General features: G+C 36.1%; 1 protein-coding gene across 1 annotated transcript; it reads left to right on the forward strand.

The window, feature by feature from the left end:
* The first annotated feature begins 10263 nt into the window (after positions 1 to 10263).
* Positions 10264 to 11193, forward strand: LOC140523060 (olfactory receptor 13D1-like). Its single transcript, XM_072638142.1, has one exon. It carries the CDS (start codon positions 10264 to 10266, stop codon positions 11191 to 11193), a length of 930 nt encoding a protein of 309 aa, XP_072494243.1.
* The last annotated feature ends 9231 nt before the right edge of the window (positions 11194 to 20424 follow it).

Consider the following 20424-nt stretch of genomic DNA (forward strand, 5'->3'; position numbering starts at 1 on the left):
CTTCCCTTCTCCACAAATCTGATAAATACACTATTCCTTGCTCCACCAATTTCTTTACAGTGTCAATCTTTATATCTAGATCACGTACAAATTTGGACTTTATTCTTGTGGATCATGTCAGGCCGTGGTCTATGCCTAGTTTCTGTCACACTGTTATCCAGTTTTCCCAGCAATTTTTGTTGAACAGTGAGTTCTTATTCCAGAAGCTGGGTTCCTTGGATTTATCAAGCAGCAGATTTCTATATTCATTGACTACTGTGTCTTGAGCACCTAACCTATTCCACTGCTTCTGTTTCTTAGCCATTATTAAATGGTTTTGATAAATGTTGCTTTGTAATACATTTTGAGGTCTGGTGGAGCTAGGCCACCTTCCCTAACATTTCTTTTTATTAGTTTCCTTGATGTTCTGGATCTTTCGTTCTTCCAGATGAATGTTGATATTATTTTTTCTCACTCTAGAAAATAATTATCCAATAGTTTGATTGGTACAGCACTGAATAAGTAAATTAATTTAGATAGAATTGTCAATTTTATTATATTGGCTCGGCCTACCCACAAGCAACTGATGGTTTTTCACTTACTTAGATCTGACTTTATTTATGAGAAAAGTGTTTTATAATTGTGTTCATACAGTCCCTGAATTTGTTTTGACAGGTAGACTCCCAAATATTTTATATTGTCTTCTATATTGTCTACCTTTAAATGGGATTTCTCTTTCTATGTCTTGCTGTTGGGTTCTGTTAGTAATATATAGAAATGCAGAATATTTGTGTGGGCTTATTTTGTAATGTACAACTTTACAAAGTTGCTTATTATTTCAAGTAGTTTTTTACTTAAATCTCTGGGATTCTCTAAGTATACCATCATATCATCTGCAAAGAGTGATAATTTAGTTTTTTCTATGTCTATTCTAATTCCTTCAATTTCTTTTTATCCTCATTGCTACAGCTAACATTTCTAGTACCACATTGAATAATACGGGTGATAATGGACATCCTTGTTTCACCCCTGATCTTATAGGAATGCATCTAGTTTATCTCCATTGCAAACAATGCTGGCTGAAGGTTTTATGTAGATACTGCTTATTATTTTGTAGAAAGTTCCATTTATTCCTATGCTATACACTATTTTCAATAGGAATGAGTGTCATAATTTGTCAAAAGCTTTTTTCTGCATCTATTGAGATAATCATGTGGTTTCTGTTTTATTGTTGATATGAAGAATAATTCTAATAGTTTTCCTAATACTGAACCAGCCCTGCATTCCTGGTATATATTTTCCCTTATTGCAATGTATTACTCTTGTGATAACTTGCTGTATTAAATTGGCTAAAATTTTATTTAAAATTTTTACATCGATATTTAGAGAAATTGGTCTATAATTTTCTTTCTCTATTATGGCTCTTCCTTGTTTAGGTATCAAATCATATTTGCATCATAAAAATAATTTGGGAGGACTCCTTCTTCCCCAATTTTTCCTAAAGAGTCTGTATTGTTTTGGAATTAACTGTTCTTTAAATGTTTCATAGAATTCACTTGTTAATCCATCTGGCCCTCGAGATTTTTTTCCGAGGGAAATCATTGATGGGTTGTTCAATTTCTTTTGTGGAGATAGGGTTATGTAAGTATTCAACTTTCTCTTCAGTTGATCTGGGCAATTTATCTTTTTTAAAATAACCATCCATCTCATTTAGATTGTTGAATTTATGGGCTTACAGGGAGGCAAAGAAATTTCCCATTATTCTTTCAATTTCCTCCCCATTGCAAGTGAGTTCACCCTTTTTATTTTTGATATTGGTAATTTGGTTTTCTTCCTCCTTTTTTTAATCAAATTGACCAAAGCTTTATCAATTTTATTGGTTTTTTCATAAAATCAACACTTAGTTTTATTTATTAGTTCAATAGTTATCTTAATTTCAATTTTATTAATCTCTCCTTTGGTTATCAGTATTTCTAATTTGATATGTATTTGGGGATTTTCAATGTGTTCTTTTTCCAGCCTTTTTAGCTGCATGCCCAATTCATTGATTGCTGCTTTCTCTATTTTATTCATGTAGGCATTCAAAGACATAAAACTTCCCCTAAGAACTGCTTTTGCAGTATCCCATAATGTTTGGTAGGTTTTCTCATTATTGTCATTCTCTTGAATGAAGTTGTTGATTGTTTCTATGATTTGTTGTTTAACCCACTCACTCTTTAGGATAAGATTATTTAATTTCCAATTAATTTTTGTTCTATCTTTCCATGACCTTTATTACATATAATTTTATCGCATCATGATCTGAGAAGGATGTATCGACAATCTCTGCCTTTCTGCACTCAATTGGGAGGTTTTTATGCCCTAGCACATGGTCAACTTTTCTATATGTGCCATGTACCACTACGAAAAAGATACCTTCCTATCTATGTCCATTCAATTTTCTCCAGAGCTCTAACATATCTACCTTATCTAGAGTTTTATTCACCACCTTATCTTCTTTCTTTCTTTCTTATTTTGAGGTTAGATTCATCAAGTTCAGAGAGGGCGAGGTTGAAGTCCCCCACTAGTATAGTTTTGCTGTCTATTTCTTCCTATAATGCCCTTAACTTCTCCTCCAAGAATTTCAATGCTATACCACTTGGAGCATATACATTTAGTAATGAAGGTACTTCATTGTCTATAACGCCTCTTAGCAGGATATAGTTTCCTTTCTTATCTCTTTTGTTTAAATCTATCTCTGCCTTTGCTTTTTCTGAGATTGGGATTGCTACTCATGTTTTTTTTCCATCAGTTGAAGCACAATATCTTCTGCTCCAACCTTTTACCTTTACCCTGGGGCTATCCCACCATTTCAAATGTGTTTATTGTAAACAAAATATTGTTGGATTATGGTTTTTAATACATTCTGCTATCTGCCTCCATTTTGTGGGAGAGGTCATCTCATTCACATTCATTGGGCCCAGAGCAGAGGACAGCCCAGCTTTGGTTCATGGCTTGGCTGGTATTTGAGCAGATGTCAAGGCACAGAAACACAGGCAGCAGCTAAGGTTCTCCGATTTCTCAACCCACAAACACCAACGACAGGGAGAAAACTCTTTCACCTGGGAGAGAGGTGGGTGAGGTCAGGCACTGGTCCCAGCACAGAAGAAGCTACTGTGGCACAGCATCTACTTTTAGAGCCCTCAGTCTTAAGACTCTGAGAGAATCAAGCAGTATATCTGGATCTCACTTCTGAGTGGAAGTCTGGGGGTTATAGGAGTGCTCGCATGGCAGAATTGGTGGAGGTTCTGGAGAAAGAATTGTACTCACAGATCCTGGACAAAAAAGAGTGCTTGTGGTTGCTCCCAGACCAGAGTGCAGGCCAGGAAAGGAGTAAACTCCTCTACCTTGACTGTTTCACCTTTCAGGAACTGAGAACTTACAAGTCCCTACAGTATAACCTCCACTTAACAAAGGACTCAAAAGTCAAGTTAACTGACTAGGGAAATGCCTAAAAAAAGCAGAAAAAATAAGACTAGAGAAGGTCACTTTCTGGGTAAAAACATATTTTCTTCCATCCATTAGGATAAGGAAGAAGAATGCATACCATGAGAGGAAGACATGAAAGTCAAAGTTTCTACAACCAAAATCTCGAAAAATAATATGTAAGTCTCAGGTCATGAAAGAGCTGAAAAAGGATTTTGAAAATCAAGTAAGAGAAATAGAGGAAAACTTGGGAAGAGAAATGAGAACAATGCAAGAGAATCATGAAAAGTGAGTAAACAGCTTGCTAAAGCAGACTCAAAAAATGTGGAAGAAAATGAAACCTTTAAAAATTGACTAATTCAAACGACAAAAGAGGTCCCCAAAAGCCAATGAGGAGAAGAATGCTTTAAAAAGCAGAATTACTCAAATGGAAAAAGAAGTTCAGAAGCTCCTTGAAGAAAATAGTTTATTAAAAATTAGAATGAAGCAGATGGAATTTAATAACATTATGAGAAACGAAGAAATTATTAAACAATACCAAAAGAATGAAAAAATAGAAGACATTGTGAAATATCTCACTGGACAAACAATTGACCTGGAAAATAGATCCAGGAGAGATAATTTTCAAATTATTCGTCTACTGAAAGCTATGATCAAAAAAAAGAGCCTAGATATCATCTCCCAAGAAATTATCAAGGAAAAGGGCCCTGATATTCTAGAACTAGAAGGTAAAATAGAAATGGAAAGAATTCCCTGATCACCTCCCAAAAGAGATGTCAAAAGGAAAATGCCTAGGAATATTGCAGCCAAATTCCAGAGTTTCTAGGTCAAGGAGAAAATATTACAAGCAGCCAGAAAGAAACAATTGAAGTATTGTGGAAATACAATCAGGATAACACAGGATTTAGCAGCCTCTACACTAAGGGAGTGAAGGGCTTGGAATATGGTTTTCCAGAAATCAAAGGAGCTCAGATTAAAATCAAGAATCACCTACCCAGCAAAAGTGAGTATAATACTTCAGGGGGAAAAAATAGAATCTCAATGAGACAGAGGACTTCAAAACATTATTGTTGAAAAGAACAAAGCTCAATAGAAAACTTGACTTTCAAATACTAGAATCAAGAGAAACATGAAAAGTTAAACAAAAAGGAGAAGTCTTAGGGAACTCATTAAATTTGAACAGTTTACATTCCACCATGGAAAGATATTATTTGTAAATCATGAGATCTTTTTCAGTGTTAGGGTAATTGGAGTGTGTGTGTGTGTGTGTGTGTGTGTGTGTGTATGTGTGTGTCTGTATATATGTATACATGTGTATATATATATATATGTAGGTGAGCATGGGTATGTATGTGAATATTATATGTGTGTAGGGTATGTGTACATGTGTATATGTGTGTATATGTACATATGTGTATGTGTGTATATATGTGTATACATACCTAGACAGAGGGAATAGGATGAACTGAATATGAAAAGAGGATACCTACAAAAACAAAATTTGCTGGGGAATGGAATGTACTAGGAGTAATAGAAAGGGAGAGGTAGAATGTAGAGAATCATCCCACATATAAGAGAAAAAAAAAGAGCTTCTACAACAGAAAGAAAGAGGGGGGAGATGAAGGAAAATTGAGCCTTACTCATATGGGACTTGGCTGAAGGAGGGAATATCACACACACAATTTGATATGGAAATCTATTTATCTTGCAGGAAGGCAAGGGGTAAAGAGATAGGGGAGGGGAGATAATAGAAGGAACAACATATTAGAGAAAGGGAGAATCAGAAGCAAACACAATTGTGGAAGGACAGGTGAAGAGACAGAATGGAACAAATGAAGTGCAGGATGGGGAAATATGGTTAGTCTTTTACAACATAAGTATTATGGTACTGCTTTGCATTTTTACACATGTATGACCTATATTGAATTGCTTGTTTTCGCAATGAGGTTGGGTGGGGAGGGAGGGAGAGAACATGAAACTCAAAGTACTACAAATGAATGTTAAAAACTGTTTTAACATGCAACTAGAAATTAAGTTATACAGGCAATGGAGTATAGAAATCTATTTTGCCCAACAGGGAAAGAGAGAGGAAGGGGGATGGAAGAAGGATGGGTAACAGGAAGCAGGACACAATGGAGGAAGGTGTGGATGGGGTGCATGCTGTCCTGGAGTATGAAGTGGGGGGAGATGAAGAGAAAATTTTGAATTCAAATTCTTGTGGAAGTGAATGTCAAGAACTGAAAAATAAATACATTGTATATTAAAAAAAAAAAAAAGAACACCCCCCGCCTTAGTTGCAAAAGATATGCCATAGAAGAGTACACAATTGACAATTGTACATTGTGTTTAAATACATTTCTAGTCACTGAATAATTTAATCATGGGACAATCAAGAGAGAAGAATTAAAAAACACTTTACTTAAGACCTTAGAAAATCTTTTCCTGGCAAAACATTTAGTTAGTACCAATCTCCCTTCTCTGAGAAGCAACTTAGTATAAAGGAATGACTAAAGTACTGGAGAAAAATAGCCCAATAACCAAGAGAAATTAATTGGATCTCTGAGACACTATTCCTAAAGCGATGAAACGTTACTTTCCATTACCTCAGAACTCCAACTTTAAATTGTTCAGGGACTAAAGAAATCCCCAAGAGCATGATAAGGTACAAATGAAGTAGTTTTATTGGTGAGTCCAAAGGAGTTTATTTGAAGGTAGGCAAGGTATGGTGAATACAGTCATGGAATTATCAGGCATATTTATTTCAAGGATGCATAATTTCAATATTTTGGACAGAAGACATTCATACAGACTTTTTATACACTGAATGATATTTTCATTTTATCTGAGCACCCTGAAAATTGGATATCAATCAATCTCATGGCTACTATTAATTCTGGTAATGTTGCATGTTATCGTGTAGCCATGAGACATATTCACAGTCTTTTCTAACTCTCCCTTTCCTGTAGCTTTCTTCCATCATGAATTATCCTGGTTTCTTGTGGGATCTGGACCCGGAAGTCTATAACCTATTTTAATCAGCATAGTTGCATTTTTAATTCAACGTTTAATACCATCAGCAAACATATTCTCCTATTTTATCTATTAAGGCAAAAGCAATGTGAACAGAAGCTTCCTGATAACTGAACATGCTCTTGCTCTACCTTGAAGATTGCAGTAGCTGTCTCTGGTCCTAAGTAGCTTAGGAATTGAGGTAAGAAATATTGATTCAAGGCTTCTTTTTTTTTAAGAGAAATGTTGAGTTAAAATACAATCGAAGCCCTCATACAACATTTTAGAAAGAATGGTCAATTACCCTCTGGTTTAAACTTCTGATGATGGGAAATGCATTACCCATAGAGACAGTTCATCCCATTTCCAGTAACTCTAATAACAAAAAATATTGTTATTGATAACACCTAATAGTACTATGTATAACACAATTTGCACAGTACCACTGCAATAAAGATTTCATGATCCCCAGAGAATTATCTCTCCAAACTGTCTCTTTTTAAAAATTTATTATATTTTCACATCAAGGAACCGAAAAAGCATTTCCAAAACAAAATACAATAAAAAAAAGATGATTGCACATGAAACTGCAAATCTGCCATGTAAAATTTGCTATTCCCTCCAAATGTACAACAAAATTATCATGTACATATTTTTCCTTTGTTTCCTTTTCTCTTGCCCCAGAGATGGCTATCTCATACACACACACACACACACACACACACACACACACACACAGACAACACAAGCACACACATATATACACACATATAAATATACATATATACATATATATCATTCAATACATACTTTTATTCATCAGTTCATTCTCTGGGTGCAGATAGCATCTCTCTTCATATGATCCTTGTTTTCAATTTATGTATTTATAATAGTCAAAATGACTTAGTCACTCAAGGTTATTCTTACAATAATGTGACTGTTACTGTATACAGTGTTCTTTCAATTCTGCTCACTTCACTCTTCGTTATCTCATGCAAGGCTTTCCATGCCTTTCTAAGATCAATGAGCTCATCATGTCTTATAGCATACTACTACTCCAACACAACTATAGACCACAACTTATTCAGCCATTCCCCATGAGTTTCTCCATCTATAAAATAAAGGGTTTCAACTAGAACACCCCCAAAGTTCCTTTCTTTCTCACTTTCTCTCCTAGATTTCTCTCTTCCTCTTTTCCTTCCTTCTCTCTTTCCTTCTTCTCCTTCCCTCTTCCTTTCATTGTTTCTTTCCTTCCTCCTTTCTCCTTCCCTCCCTTCCTTTATTCCTCTCATTCTCTTTCTGCCTTCCCATCTCTCCTTCCCTGCTTTCATTTTGCCCTCCCTTCCTTTCTTTCTTAGACATAAAAGAACTCTCAAAAGAAAAAAAACTGGGGACTACATGGACTCACAAGTTAATTCTATCAGATAGTCAAACAATTCATCCCAAACTTACACAAACTGTTTGCAAAAATAGCAAAAGGATGGATCCTGCCAAAGTCCTTATGGGACACCAATAATGTGGAGGTGAAATGACAGGATCTGGAACTGACTGAGTGTGGAAAAAATGAACAGTCCACTCTGACACTGAGATTACAAAACTGAATGACACAAAAGATGGGGAAACTCTCAACATAAAAGCTTTGAAAGGGGTATGTTTGTGAGGAAAAGTAGTGAGTCCTGTTGTTTAACGAAACACTCTACCATCATCACGATGATGGTGGAGGAAGGACAAGCGATAGAAGGATATAAAAATGAGGAGATGAAGGAACATCTATTTAGTATTTATCATGTGACAAGACTTATGTTAAGTTATAGAAACATGAAAACAACTTAGACTAACCTCTAGAAGCAGAAGTTGCAGAGGGGAATGCACACAGAAAACAGGGGGGAAAAGGTGACTTGTGGGTCTGATTCTGGGAAAGAAAAGACAAAAGTTACCAACCAGTGCCAAGGGGCCTAATAGCAGAACTCATGTACTGCTGGGAGGAGGTCAGCAGGATCAGCCTGAGTGGAAGAGCGAGAAATAGTTTGGAAAATGGTTAAGACACGATCCCTGGCAATGAGGTACTTATAAATAACCTAATTAGAGAAATGACATACTGATATCACAACAAAACCAAATAGCTCCATTATCCAAAATAGAATGGAGTCTCATAGAAGAAAATAGGAGTTATCATTATCAGAGGTACTGATAAAGAATAGTCTTTCAGAACCATGACACATTACTGTTCATTGGAAGGGAGTGAGTTGGAAATCAGAGAAATCTTCATTGAAAAACCAGCATTTGAGCTAAGGCTAAAGGACAAAAAGGAATTAGAAAGGCAACAATGAAGACAGAAGACAGGAGAGTTCAGGGATTGGGGAGAGAACGTTGCAAAAAGAGGGAACAGCATGAGCAAAGATTCATATGGGAGAAGGTAGAGGTCCCAAAATCCAGAAAAAGGAGTCTAGTCTTTTCTTTTGCCTGGAGATTAGGAGATATAAAGGCAGGTAGTCGAATATATGCTTTTGAAGAGCAAGGATTACTTTTTTCTTTCTTATTTCAAGCATCTAGCATAGGGCCTTGCATACAGTATTTGAAAGAGGCCTATTGAATAGAATCTAAATGAACTGAATCAGGCTGTAGGGGATGATGATAAAAAGAAAAGTTTTGGGCAGGGTGGGGTTTAGAATTCCAAATTTTGTAAAAACAAATCCTAAAAATTGTCTTTATATAAAATTCAGAAAATGATATCTTAATTAATTAATTAAAAGAAAGGTTTGGTTCTAGGTTGCAGAAGGGCCTTCAATGCCTGACATTATTCAGAAGGCAAAGGGACACCACTGACAGTTTACAAAGTGGGTGACTAGTAGAGTAGAAGCAGTACATATAATTCTCAATTGTAATTATGTCTGTGGTAAGGTAGGTAAAATAGAGACAGAGGTGATTGTGAATAATGTAAGCAGAATATAGATAATCATAAACTGAGTCACAGGAAAGAAGGAATAAATTGAGCATACACAAAATGAATGCCAAAAATGCCTTGGGTGTTTAAAGCCAGTAATATGACTGGTCATACAGGTGGACCAGGTTGAGGCAAAGTACATTAACTTCTGGTCCTATTAACAAACTCAATCTTGACTTTTCCTTTCTCTTTACAGAGACAATGTTCATTTTGCTAAAGAGATGATATGGAATTCTGTCAAAGGTTCTTAACACTCTCTTGACTACCATTCCTTAATGGCAATGATGAGAAGATCCAAGATCTGAAAAATGGTGAATCTGTATCACCCAATGGAAGCAAATACATGTGCAACCACAAGGCCCTTATACATACAAAGGATCCATATCTGACCAGTCATCTTCTAAAACCAAAATTATTCATTCCTGCCTCACAAATCGCTTCTTCTCCCCTTCCTCTCTAATCACAAGCATCTAGTAATATATACTACTGGCCATCTGCCAGGGATAAACAAGTTAAGTTGGAGAAAGTTTGAAAGCACCTAAGTGTTTGGCAAGGTGATGGAGGGGGGTGGAAAATAGTATTTGTTTAACAATTTTACTGCATTCATAGAAGAGTTAGTATTTGGAACAAAGGCAGCATCAGATAAAACACAGGAATCATCTTACAGCATTAAATTGTAGCCAAAAATTACCCTCAAATTTCAAATAACAATCATTTGTATAACTTTAAATGAAGATATGGAATGCAACCAGAAGGGTCCTCCCTGTTTTACACAGCTACTTAAAAGAGCAAGGAGCTTTGAGTATTTGAATTTATCCTGTGTTTCTCAAAGTAGCTAATGCTAAAAATTAAAGAGAGATAAGAGAATGAATGGGGCAAATCAGACAGTTGTGCTGGAATTCATTCTGCTGGGGCTTTCTAAGCATCACAATGTTGAGATTGTTCTCTTTGTGTTATGCCTGGGGATATATTTGATCATTTTACTGGGGAACTCCTCTCTCATTGTACTGAGTATTCTGGATTCCAACCTTCACACTCCCATGTATTTCTTCCTTAGTAACCTCTCCTTCATGGACATCTTTGGCACATCATCTTTTGTTCCTTTAATGTTGGTCAATTTCCTATCAGTCAGGAAATCCATCTCTTTCCCAGGATGTGCATTACAAATGTACCTGACTCATGCTTTGGGAACAACAGAATGTGTGCTGCTGGCCATGATGGCCTATGACCGGTATGTGGCCATCTGCAATCCCTTAAGATATACAATCATCATGAATATGAGAGTCTGTGTGCAGTTGGCAGCCATAAGCTGGATAGTTGGGAGTATAAATTCATTACTGCAAACAGTCCTCGCATTGAGGCTTTCCTTCTGTGGAAATAACATCATTGATCATTTTTTTTGTGAAATCCTGGCTGTCCTGAAACTGGCCTGTGTGGACATTTCCCTCAATGCTTTTATCATAGTGGTAGCACTTGTGTTGTTCACAATGATTCCAGTGCTGCTCATTTTCATCTCATATATGTTTATCCTTGCCTCCATTCTGAGAATCAACTCAGTTGAAGGAAGGAAGAAAGCCTTCTCCACCTGTTCAGCCCATCTGGCTGTGGTCATCATATTCTATGGCACCATTCTCTTCATGTACTCAAAACCCAAGGCAAAGGACCCAGATTCAGATAAACTGATTGCTTTATTCTATGGTGCAGTGACCTCCATGCTGAATCCCATTATCTACAGTCTGAGGAACAAGGAAGTGAAGGCAGCAGTGGAAAAGGTGATGTTCTCTAATAGAACATGAAGTATATACCATTGTACTCTGTTTTGCTCTTCCAATGTAAGAATAAAGAACATACACTCAGAAGTCACTAATATTATAATCAGTGTTGATATACATCCTTCCATCCACATCCATTCCAACCCCATCATACCATCTCCCTTGTCATGTTATTCATTAAATAGAAGTCTTACAATCTTTAGAAAGATTCTTTCTAATAGACAGCTAACTCACTGTGAGAGTGGATCTTTAGTAATTCTGCTCCCAGGATCCAAGTGTAACAATTGGTGCATAGAAGGTTCTTAATCAATGCTCACTGATTCTTTCCCACATTTCCCCCAAAGTACAGTATAGACCATTTACACAATGGATTGAAATCCTTCCTCATATTTTTAACATCTTGAGAGTACGTGCCCCTCTGACTCTCCAACTGTTGCCTTTTAACCTCAAAATATTTGTTTCATATACTTCTGCTCATCAAGTTTTTCATAAGGATAGGGATCCCTCCTCCAGAAAAAAAAAAAAGAGTAACTGAAAGAGATGCTCCTCACTCCCCTGGTTTCTACCATGCACACTTGTCTTTTCTTACTTATTGATCATTATGTGGTTGTCCAGAAAGGCTCCCACTACTCACTGACCACCAATAAACTTGAAACATTTTCTACCCTACTCCATATATCCTCAATCTGATGTAATAAAAAAGTCATGTTGGAGAAGAAATATTTGCCCACAAAAAAATGTCATTAGTCTGCAAGTTCTCAGATATGCCTTTGATTTTCCACAAACCTTAACAAACTAAACATTTGAACGTATGCAAGATTATTTTTCTACTATGCAAAGTTCAACAGAAAACATTTTAAAAGAGAAGAGTCACTAAGCATTCTTCCACAAGACCACAATTCTCATGTCTTTCTACACTATTATCTGCTGGAGAATATCCTTATTCCAGAAAAATATCTGATCTTTCTATTTTCAATACACAGAACTCAGTTGACTGCATGACTAACTGGATGACCCTTCTTGCTGGTAGCCCTTTCAAGGAAAGATCCTTTTCCCTATATTTGACAAAAATATGCATGATTTAAAACCACCACTTAACAATACCATGAAAATGATTATTTATGCAAATACTTAAGTACAGCAAAATGTATACAGAGAAAAATGGACTTATACACAATAATGAAGTCTCAAGTCAATATGAATTAATTAAAATTGACTTTAAATGTGTTTTTGAAGAACTCAACAGATTCAATTTAACAAATACTTAAGTGTCTGTTAGTGCTAGACAATGTGCTAACCTCTAGAAATACAAAGATAGAAATAACAGGGTCTACTCTCAAGGAACTTGAGGCAGTACATTGAATCCTGACGTTGGAGTCAGTCATAGTTCAAGTCAGTTATAGGAAGTAAACTGGGTCAAATCATTACACAATCTGAACTAATTAGATAGCTTTGTAATGTGGTGGCTAGAGGGCTGTACCTGGATTGAGGAAGATCTGAGTTCAAATTCCATAACAGATATTTCCTAACTTTGTGACTGAAGAAATTAAATTCTCAGCTTCAATTTCTTCATCTGTAAAATATGTATACTAATAGCACCTGTCTCCCAGGATTGTTGTGAGGGTAAAATGAGATAATAAGTGCAAAATGTTGTACAAACCTATATAAATAGCCCTATACAATCCTATATAAATGCTAGTTATTGTTATTAATGCAATCCAAATTCTCAAGCTTCCACTTTTCATAGGCAAAACACCCATGCAAGGGTAATGGTTTATTTAAATATTCTCAATTTCATTTCAGATTATTATTTATTGTATTGAGACCTGTTAGGGCACAGAAAGTGGCAGTCTATGTGAATTCATTGTTTTATTGATTCAACAGGAATACAATGTTGAGACAAACTTTGACTCCCTAAGAAAGGATGCATGACATAGGGATTGACTAATATTCAGGGATTTGAAAATTCTCCACAATGGGACGTTTCAAAGCACATCAAGCTAAATGACCAAGACAACAAAATCTTGTGAAGCTTTTCAAATTAGCACAGACCAAATTCTTAACTCTACAGAGAAAATCAGAAACAAAAACAGAAATTTCTTCATTCCATACAATAAGAAATACTCTCCAACCAAATGTGACTGACTGCAGAGGTGGGATGAAGCACTTACACAATGATGATGGCTCTTATCTCAAGAGTCTAGACTGCTGCTCCATAAACATCACATAAAAAACAGTTCTGAGATCATTGATGGTAGAATCTCGAGTGGGGAGTCTGCTGCTCATAAGCTTCTCATTCTAACTTCTTATGCTTCTTGGCATTCCATCTCTTGCCACCATTTCTCTAACTAGGTTATCCTTCTTATCTTTCTTCTCATCTCTGCTTCTCAGAATCCTGTATATGTGTACATATATATATATATATACATAAATGTATGTATGTATATGTTACATATATGTGTGTACATATATATACATATATTACATATATATATATATATATATGCCCATAGTGATAAGTATCCCCCCTCTTCAAATTTTGTATCATTTTCTTATTTGTTTGCTTGCTTATATCTCCCAGGAGGAAGTAATCTCTCTTTGGATCCCAAGTACTTAACTCTGTAACTTGTATAAATACTACAAGAAAGCTAAGATTTTTTTAAAAAGAGCCTATACATCACATCAAGAAATCGCAAAGGAGAACTGCCCTGATATCTTAGATCCAGAGAGTAAAATAGATGTTAAAAGAATCCACCGATCATCTCCTGAAAGAGATTCCAAAATAAAAACTTACATGAATATTATAGCCCAGTCTCAGAAATCCCAGGTCAAAAAGAAAATATTGCAAACAGTCAAAAAAGAAATAATTCAAATACTACAGAGCCACAGTCAGGATCACACAAGATTTAGTGACTTTCACCTTAAGTGAGTGTAGGGCTTGAAATATGATACTCAAAAAAACAAAAAAGCTACATTACAACCAAGAATAACCTAACCAGCAAAACTGAGTATACTTCTTCAGGAAAATAAATGGATAATTAATGAATAAGAAGACTTTCAAACATTCCTGATGAAAAGAGCAGAGCTAAATAGAAAATCTGACACTCAAACACAAGACTCAAGAGAAGCATAAAAATGTAAACCTGAAAGAAAAATATTAAGGGACTCAATAAAGTTAAGCTATTTAAATTCCTATGTGGTAAAGTGAATCATGTAACTTTTAAGAACTCTATCATTATTAGGGCAGGTAAAGGGTTTGGCATTAACAAGGGTGTAGGTATGAGTCAATTATGTTAAAATAGTCTCCAAAAAAAAAGGAAAGGGAGAATGAGGAATGCACTGGGAGAAGAAGGAAGGGAGAAATGGAAAGGGAAAATTTTTCTCAAGTGAAAGTGAGGGATGAGCTTTTACAGTACAGGAGAAAAGGGAGAGTGGTAGTCAATACTTCAATATCACTTTCATTGACTCAAAGAAGGAATATATTATATATTACATATATAATATGTGTGGGCATATAGATGCATACATATGCACATGTGTATTATACATATACTCACTTATATATAGAAATCTATCTTACCCAATAGGGAAATAGAAGAGGAAAGGAATGAAAGAAGGGTGGAGGGGTGAAATGATAAAAGAGAAGGCAGATTAAGGGAAGTAATGGTTAGTTGAAAAATGGACTTTAGAAGAGGGACAGGAGAAAGAGATAGAGAGGAGGAGGAGGAGGACGAGTAGGAGGAGGAGGAGGAGGAGAAACAGAAGAAAACAGGAAGGAGGGATATACACAATACTCATAACTTTGAATATGAATGAGATGACATCACCAATAAAATGGAAGGAAATAGCAGAATGGATTAAAAATCAGAATGCAAAAATACATCACTTACAAGAGACAAACACATGAAACAGAAAGACATGCAGAGATATAATAAACGGCTGGAGCAGAATCTAATATGCTTCAATTATAGTTTAAAAAAAGGAAGGAGTAGCAAACATCATCTCAGACAAAGCAATAGCAAAAATAGACCTAATTAAAAGAGATAATCAGGGAAAATACATTTTGCCAAAAGATATCACAGACAATGAAATAATACAAAAAATTTTACAGCAAGTTTTTCTTGTAAAAGCTTCATTTCTCAAATATATAGAGAACTGAGTCATATTAATAAAAACAAAAGCCATTCCCCAATTGATAAATGGTCAAAGGATATAAACAGGCAAGTACAGAAAAAAAATCCAAACTATCCAGAGTCATGTAAAAATGCTCTAAATAACTATTGATTAGAGAAATGTAGATTAAAACAACTCTGAGATACCAGCTCACACTTTTCAGAAATTGCAAATCCTGGAGAAGATGAGGGAAAACAGGAACCATAATGAGCTGTTGGTAGAGAAATAAATTGGTCCAACCACCTTGGAGAACAATTTGAAACTGTGGCTGAAAGGATATAAAACTATGTATATCCTTTAATGCAGTAATACCACTACCACTTTCCGTATTCCAAAGAGATCAAAGAAAATAAAAGGACCACTATGTAAAAAATACTAATATCAACTCTTTTGTGTAGCAAAGAATTAGAAGGCAAGAGTATGTTCATCAATAGGTAAACGGTAAAACAAGTTGTCATCATCATTGTAATGGAGTATCATTGTGCCATAAGAAATGAAAAGGAGGGGGGGGGTGGTTTCAGAAAAACATGGCAAGATCTATATTAACTGATAAAAAGAAGTGAAGTGAAAAGTACCAGTAAAACACTGTACACAGTAATGGCAATGTTCTAATGATGATCAGCTAGGAAAGACTTAACTATGTAGATCAAGGCAATGATCCAAGACAATTCCAAAGGACTCATGATAAAAAAAAAAATGCTGTCTACCTCCAAAGAGAAAACTGATGAAACCTGAGTGCAAATTGAAGCATAGTTTTGTCATTTTTTTTTTTGCAATAAGTCTAATATGGAAACATGTTTTGCATGATTTCAAAAGTACAATTGATATCATGTTACTTGTTTTCTCACTAGGGGAGGGACTGGGAGGGAGACAAGGAGGGAAAGAGGAAAAGAGAGTATTTAGAATTTAAAATTTTAAAAGAATGTTACAATAAATAATGAATTTAGAAGGAAAAAGAAAACTACTTACTCTCTTACTCTTTTCCCTACAATGAGCATTACCAGCCAAATCCAGCCATACCTTTTCTCCTCCCCCTAGGCACTTTCTATTGTCTTGTCATACTCCTCAACTTCACCCCATCAGAGAGCTTTCTCTATACGTGCTAGCTCACAGAGGTGAAGGAATTAATGTGGAATCAGTGAATTGGCAACACAGGGTTGTCCCAAAAAGCAAAATGGCAAATATCTGACTCATTGTAATCTAGGGCAAATGAAAAACCCTGACCTGATTTAATTCTATCTCATGAAAAGTTTTATTTTAAAAGAGTTAATGATATTAATAAATCAAAATCATAACATTCTCTCTCAAATTGCTGAGTCTCCAGTCACTAGAAAGTCTAGGATTTTGAACAAGGGTTTAAACCTGTGTCTCTACTTCTGTATTAATTGCTTCCTGTATCTCTATAGTCCATTACCATATCCTTTCTACCTGCTGCAGCCACCTTGTTTAAAGAAATAAAATGTCTAAATGAAATTTAATATCTTTATATCAAATGAGACCCAATTCAAACAGCCAGTAAAGAAAAGAAAACTATGAGTTAAAACATCTGTGGAAAAGGAAGAAAATAATATGGGAAAGTGCCTCGATTGCTGCCTGAATTCTCAGCCAACTATATCCCAAGAACATCAAAGAAAAATAAAAAAAGACCAAAACGTAAAAAATATTAATAGCAATTTTTCATAGTGGGGAAAAACTGAAAATGTAAGAGTTGCCCTTAAGTTGGGGAATGAGTGAACAAAGTACAGTACATAGAGGCAAGAAAATATTATTGTGCCATCAGAGTTGATGAACGAGATGGTTTCAGAGAAACCTGGGAAAACTTGTAGGAACAGACACACAGTAAAGTGAGCTAATATAGGAGAATACAAAAAAGAACAACACTACACAAAAAGAACAACACTTTCAAAGCAAACACACTTAAAAGACTTTACAACTGTGACAGATGCAATCACCAGTCACAATTGTACAGAACTACCCACCTCTGGATGAAGAGGTAATGGACTCTGATTACAGAACAAGACATTTTTGGACATGAGCAATGTGGCAACTCGGTTTGCTTAACTCTGAATACTTGTCACAATGATTTGTTTGTTTTCCATGGGAAGGTAGGAAGTGAAAGGGAGAGAAAATAAACTGTTTAATGTAAAAGAAAAATTCAGTCAGGGGAAAGGTTTACTATTAATCAGACATTCCCTGAGCTCTGATTACAGCTGGCCAATCTCTCCCTGTAGATGAAGTCTCTATCTTGATCTCACTATCTTTTTCTTGGATTTCAACTCTCCTTTCATGAGGATCAGCAAAGTTCTGGCTCTAAGTTCCATAGGGCCCACTCTGTCTCCAAGCACCACTGCTTAGGAAATTCCCAGGCTTTTCCAAGTTGGGAACAGGAACTGTTATCCTGAAACTACATCTCTCACAAACAGACATATCCAGGTTTCTACCTGCAAGGCTTCAAACATTTCTCTCTACTTAGAGGGTTTTCATTTCAAAGCCATTTATCAAAATTTCGAATACTAGTGATTGCTGACATTTCCAAAGCTCCTAAAACTTGACAGCATCCTTTCCTCACAGCAGCCTTGTGAGGTCAGTGCTAGTTAGTTCATGGATTTAAAGCTGAAGGGAACTTTAGAGGCATTTATGTGCTGGTAAATGTTTAACAACCAGCTATCTTGGGGGAAATGTACGCATATACATTTCAAAACTTAATCTACATTATTGTCATTTGCTCCATTACTTTCTTACACTTAGACAATCAGCAAAACAGTAAGTAGAGCCCTGATCTGAAGGATTTGCAGGTTTCCAAGGAGTAAATAAATATTCATGCAGAAAATTTTAAAAGTAGCTCTCTGTTGGAGATGGCTCCACTACACTCCTATTAGGAGACAATCTGATCCAATCTTTTCATTTGACAGAGACCCAGAGAGCTTTTGTGACTTTTCTGAGGTCAATCAGAGTTGAAATTCTCCTAATTCAATACTTTCCACCACACCACACAGACTCCCTGCTTTATAAATGCTCTACAAACAAAGGAATCAAGTGATTTGTTCATAGTTGCAAAGTTTAAGGTTAATCTATGGTCTTCTACATGATAACAAAATTTCATGATTTTAATGTGGTTGCTTTGGAAGAGCAATATACCACATACTTTCCCCTTTGAAGTCCAATCAAAGCTTGTTGCTGCCCTGTGACTGTAAAACTTCAATCACTTTCTCCTTTTATACTTTCTTTTTTGACAGCTAACTCATTTTCTCAGTTCTTAGAACTCAAGAGATGACATAATAGGGAATGCCAGTGGCAATTTAATAAAATTTCATGCCACCAAATGTATGATGTGACCAGTATGGGATCCTAAACTTCTACTTTTCTCTAGATATGTACCTCTTTCCCACTTACTGTGTGTTGATCATAAACAAGCTTCTTCCCATTCTAACTTTAAATCTCCATGCCTGACAAAGTATCTCTCTCTTTAAGAAAAAAATGAAGGGTTCCTAAAGCATAGGAAAGCACTAGATATAGATATGGAATTGGGTGATCTGGATTTGAATGGGTGGTAGGATAGTTGATGCTAGTCATCTGACCATCGAAAGTCACACAGTCTCAGTTTTCTCATCTTCTAAATGGAGATAGCAATACTTTTACTGCCTGTTTCTTTGAAGGACTTAAAGGAAAAATTTTTATAAAGAGTCACATAAACTTGATTTGATATTATTGAGTTGTCTTTCTTTCTTGATTTTTTTCATTGAGTAAGAGAAAATTGAAGTGTGATTTTAAAAGCACACCTGAATTTCCGGATTTTGGAGGGATTCGGAACTTCCAGAATTCCAAAAATTCCAATTGCCTTATCACTGAGGGGAAGGGGAAGGAGCAGACAAATGTGAACCAACTCAGAGTTTCCAGAATTTAAGAATTCCCATTGTGCAAAAATTTTGCCAATAAAAAACAAAACATTGTTTAACATAAAGTACCCAGAAAATATGAATCAAGACAAGTCAACAAGCTTTGATGTGCCATGAATTGTGCTAAGTGCTGGCGATACAAAAACAAAAAATAGGGGAAGGGGAACAGTCCCTCTTTCAAGGGGCTGACAGTCTCAGGGCAGAAAACAAACAATTATATATAAACAAACCGCAGACAAGATAAATTGGAATTAATCTTAGAAGAAAGGAGCTAGCTTAAGGGAAAACAAGAAATGACGCTACTATCAAAATCTACTCATTTCATCCATTACTGACTTGAAATCAATTGAACTGTATTTTAAATTAAAGACTCTAAAATAGAGGGTTTTGTTCTGGAGTCTCTGAACTCAATTTTTTTAAAAAATATATCTTAATAACTATTTCAATATCACTTATTTCCTTTGTAAACCTATGTATTTTATTTTATCCCTTTAAAGGCATTATTCAGTGAAGGGGTCCCCAAGATTCACCTGACTGTTGAAGGGGTCCATGACAAAAAAGAAGGCTTTAGAACAACCTTTGGGGGGGGAGGCGGAGCCAAGATGACAGAAAAGAAAGACCACCTGCTCTGCCACTCCACGTATCACTCATAAAATACCTGTAAAAAAAAGAATCTAAACAAATTCTGAAGGAGCAGAAGCCACAAATCTACAGAGTGAAAGAAAGTTCCAGCCCAAGAGAGCCTGGAAGACCAACAGGAAAGCTGTATTGCACTGAGCCCAGAGCAGAGTGGAGTCCAACTTTGACAGGAGGGTCAGCTGGCACTTGAGCAGATTTCAGGGAGTGGAATCACAGGCAGTAGCTGAGGTTCCCAGATTTCTCAACCCACAAACACCAAAGACAGCTTCAAAGGTTAGTGAGAAAACCCTTTCACCTGGGTGAGAGGGGAGCGAGTTCTGGTCACAGCCCTAGGGTGGCAGCAGTCACTGGGGCACAGCATGCACTTTTGGAACTCTCGGCCTTAAGACCCTGGGAGAATCAAAAGGCATATATGGGTCTAGTCCTGAGTGGAGGTCCTGGGGTTAGGAGGAGTGCTGGCATGGCAGAGTTAGTGAAGGTTCTGGAAAGGGAATCTTACTCACAGATCCTGGACAGAAAAGAGTGCTTGTGGTTGCTCCCAGACCAG

Source organism: Notamacropus eugenii, chromosome 1 (assembly GCF_028372415.1).
Source record: "Notamacropus eugenii isolate mMacEug1 chromosome 1, mMacEug1.pri_v2, whole genome shotgun sequence".
Lineage (NCBI taxonomy): Eukaryota > Metazoa > Chordata > Mammalia > Diprotodontia > Macropodidae > Notamacropus > Notamacropus eugenii.

Coding starts and splice junctions, on each gene's coding strand:
- LOC140523060 (XM_072638142.1), top strand. CDS start 10,264: ATGAATGGGGCAAATCAGACAGTTGTGCTGGAATTCATTCTGCTGGGG.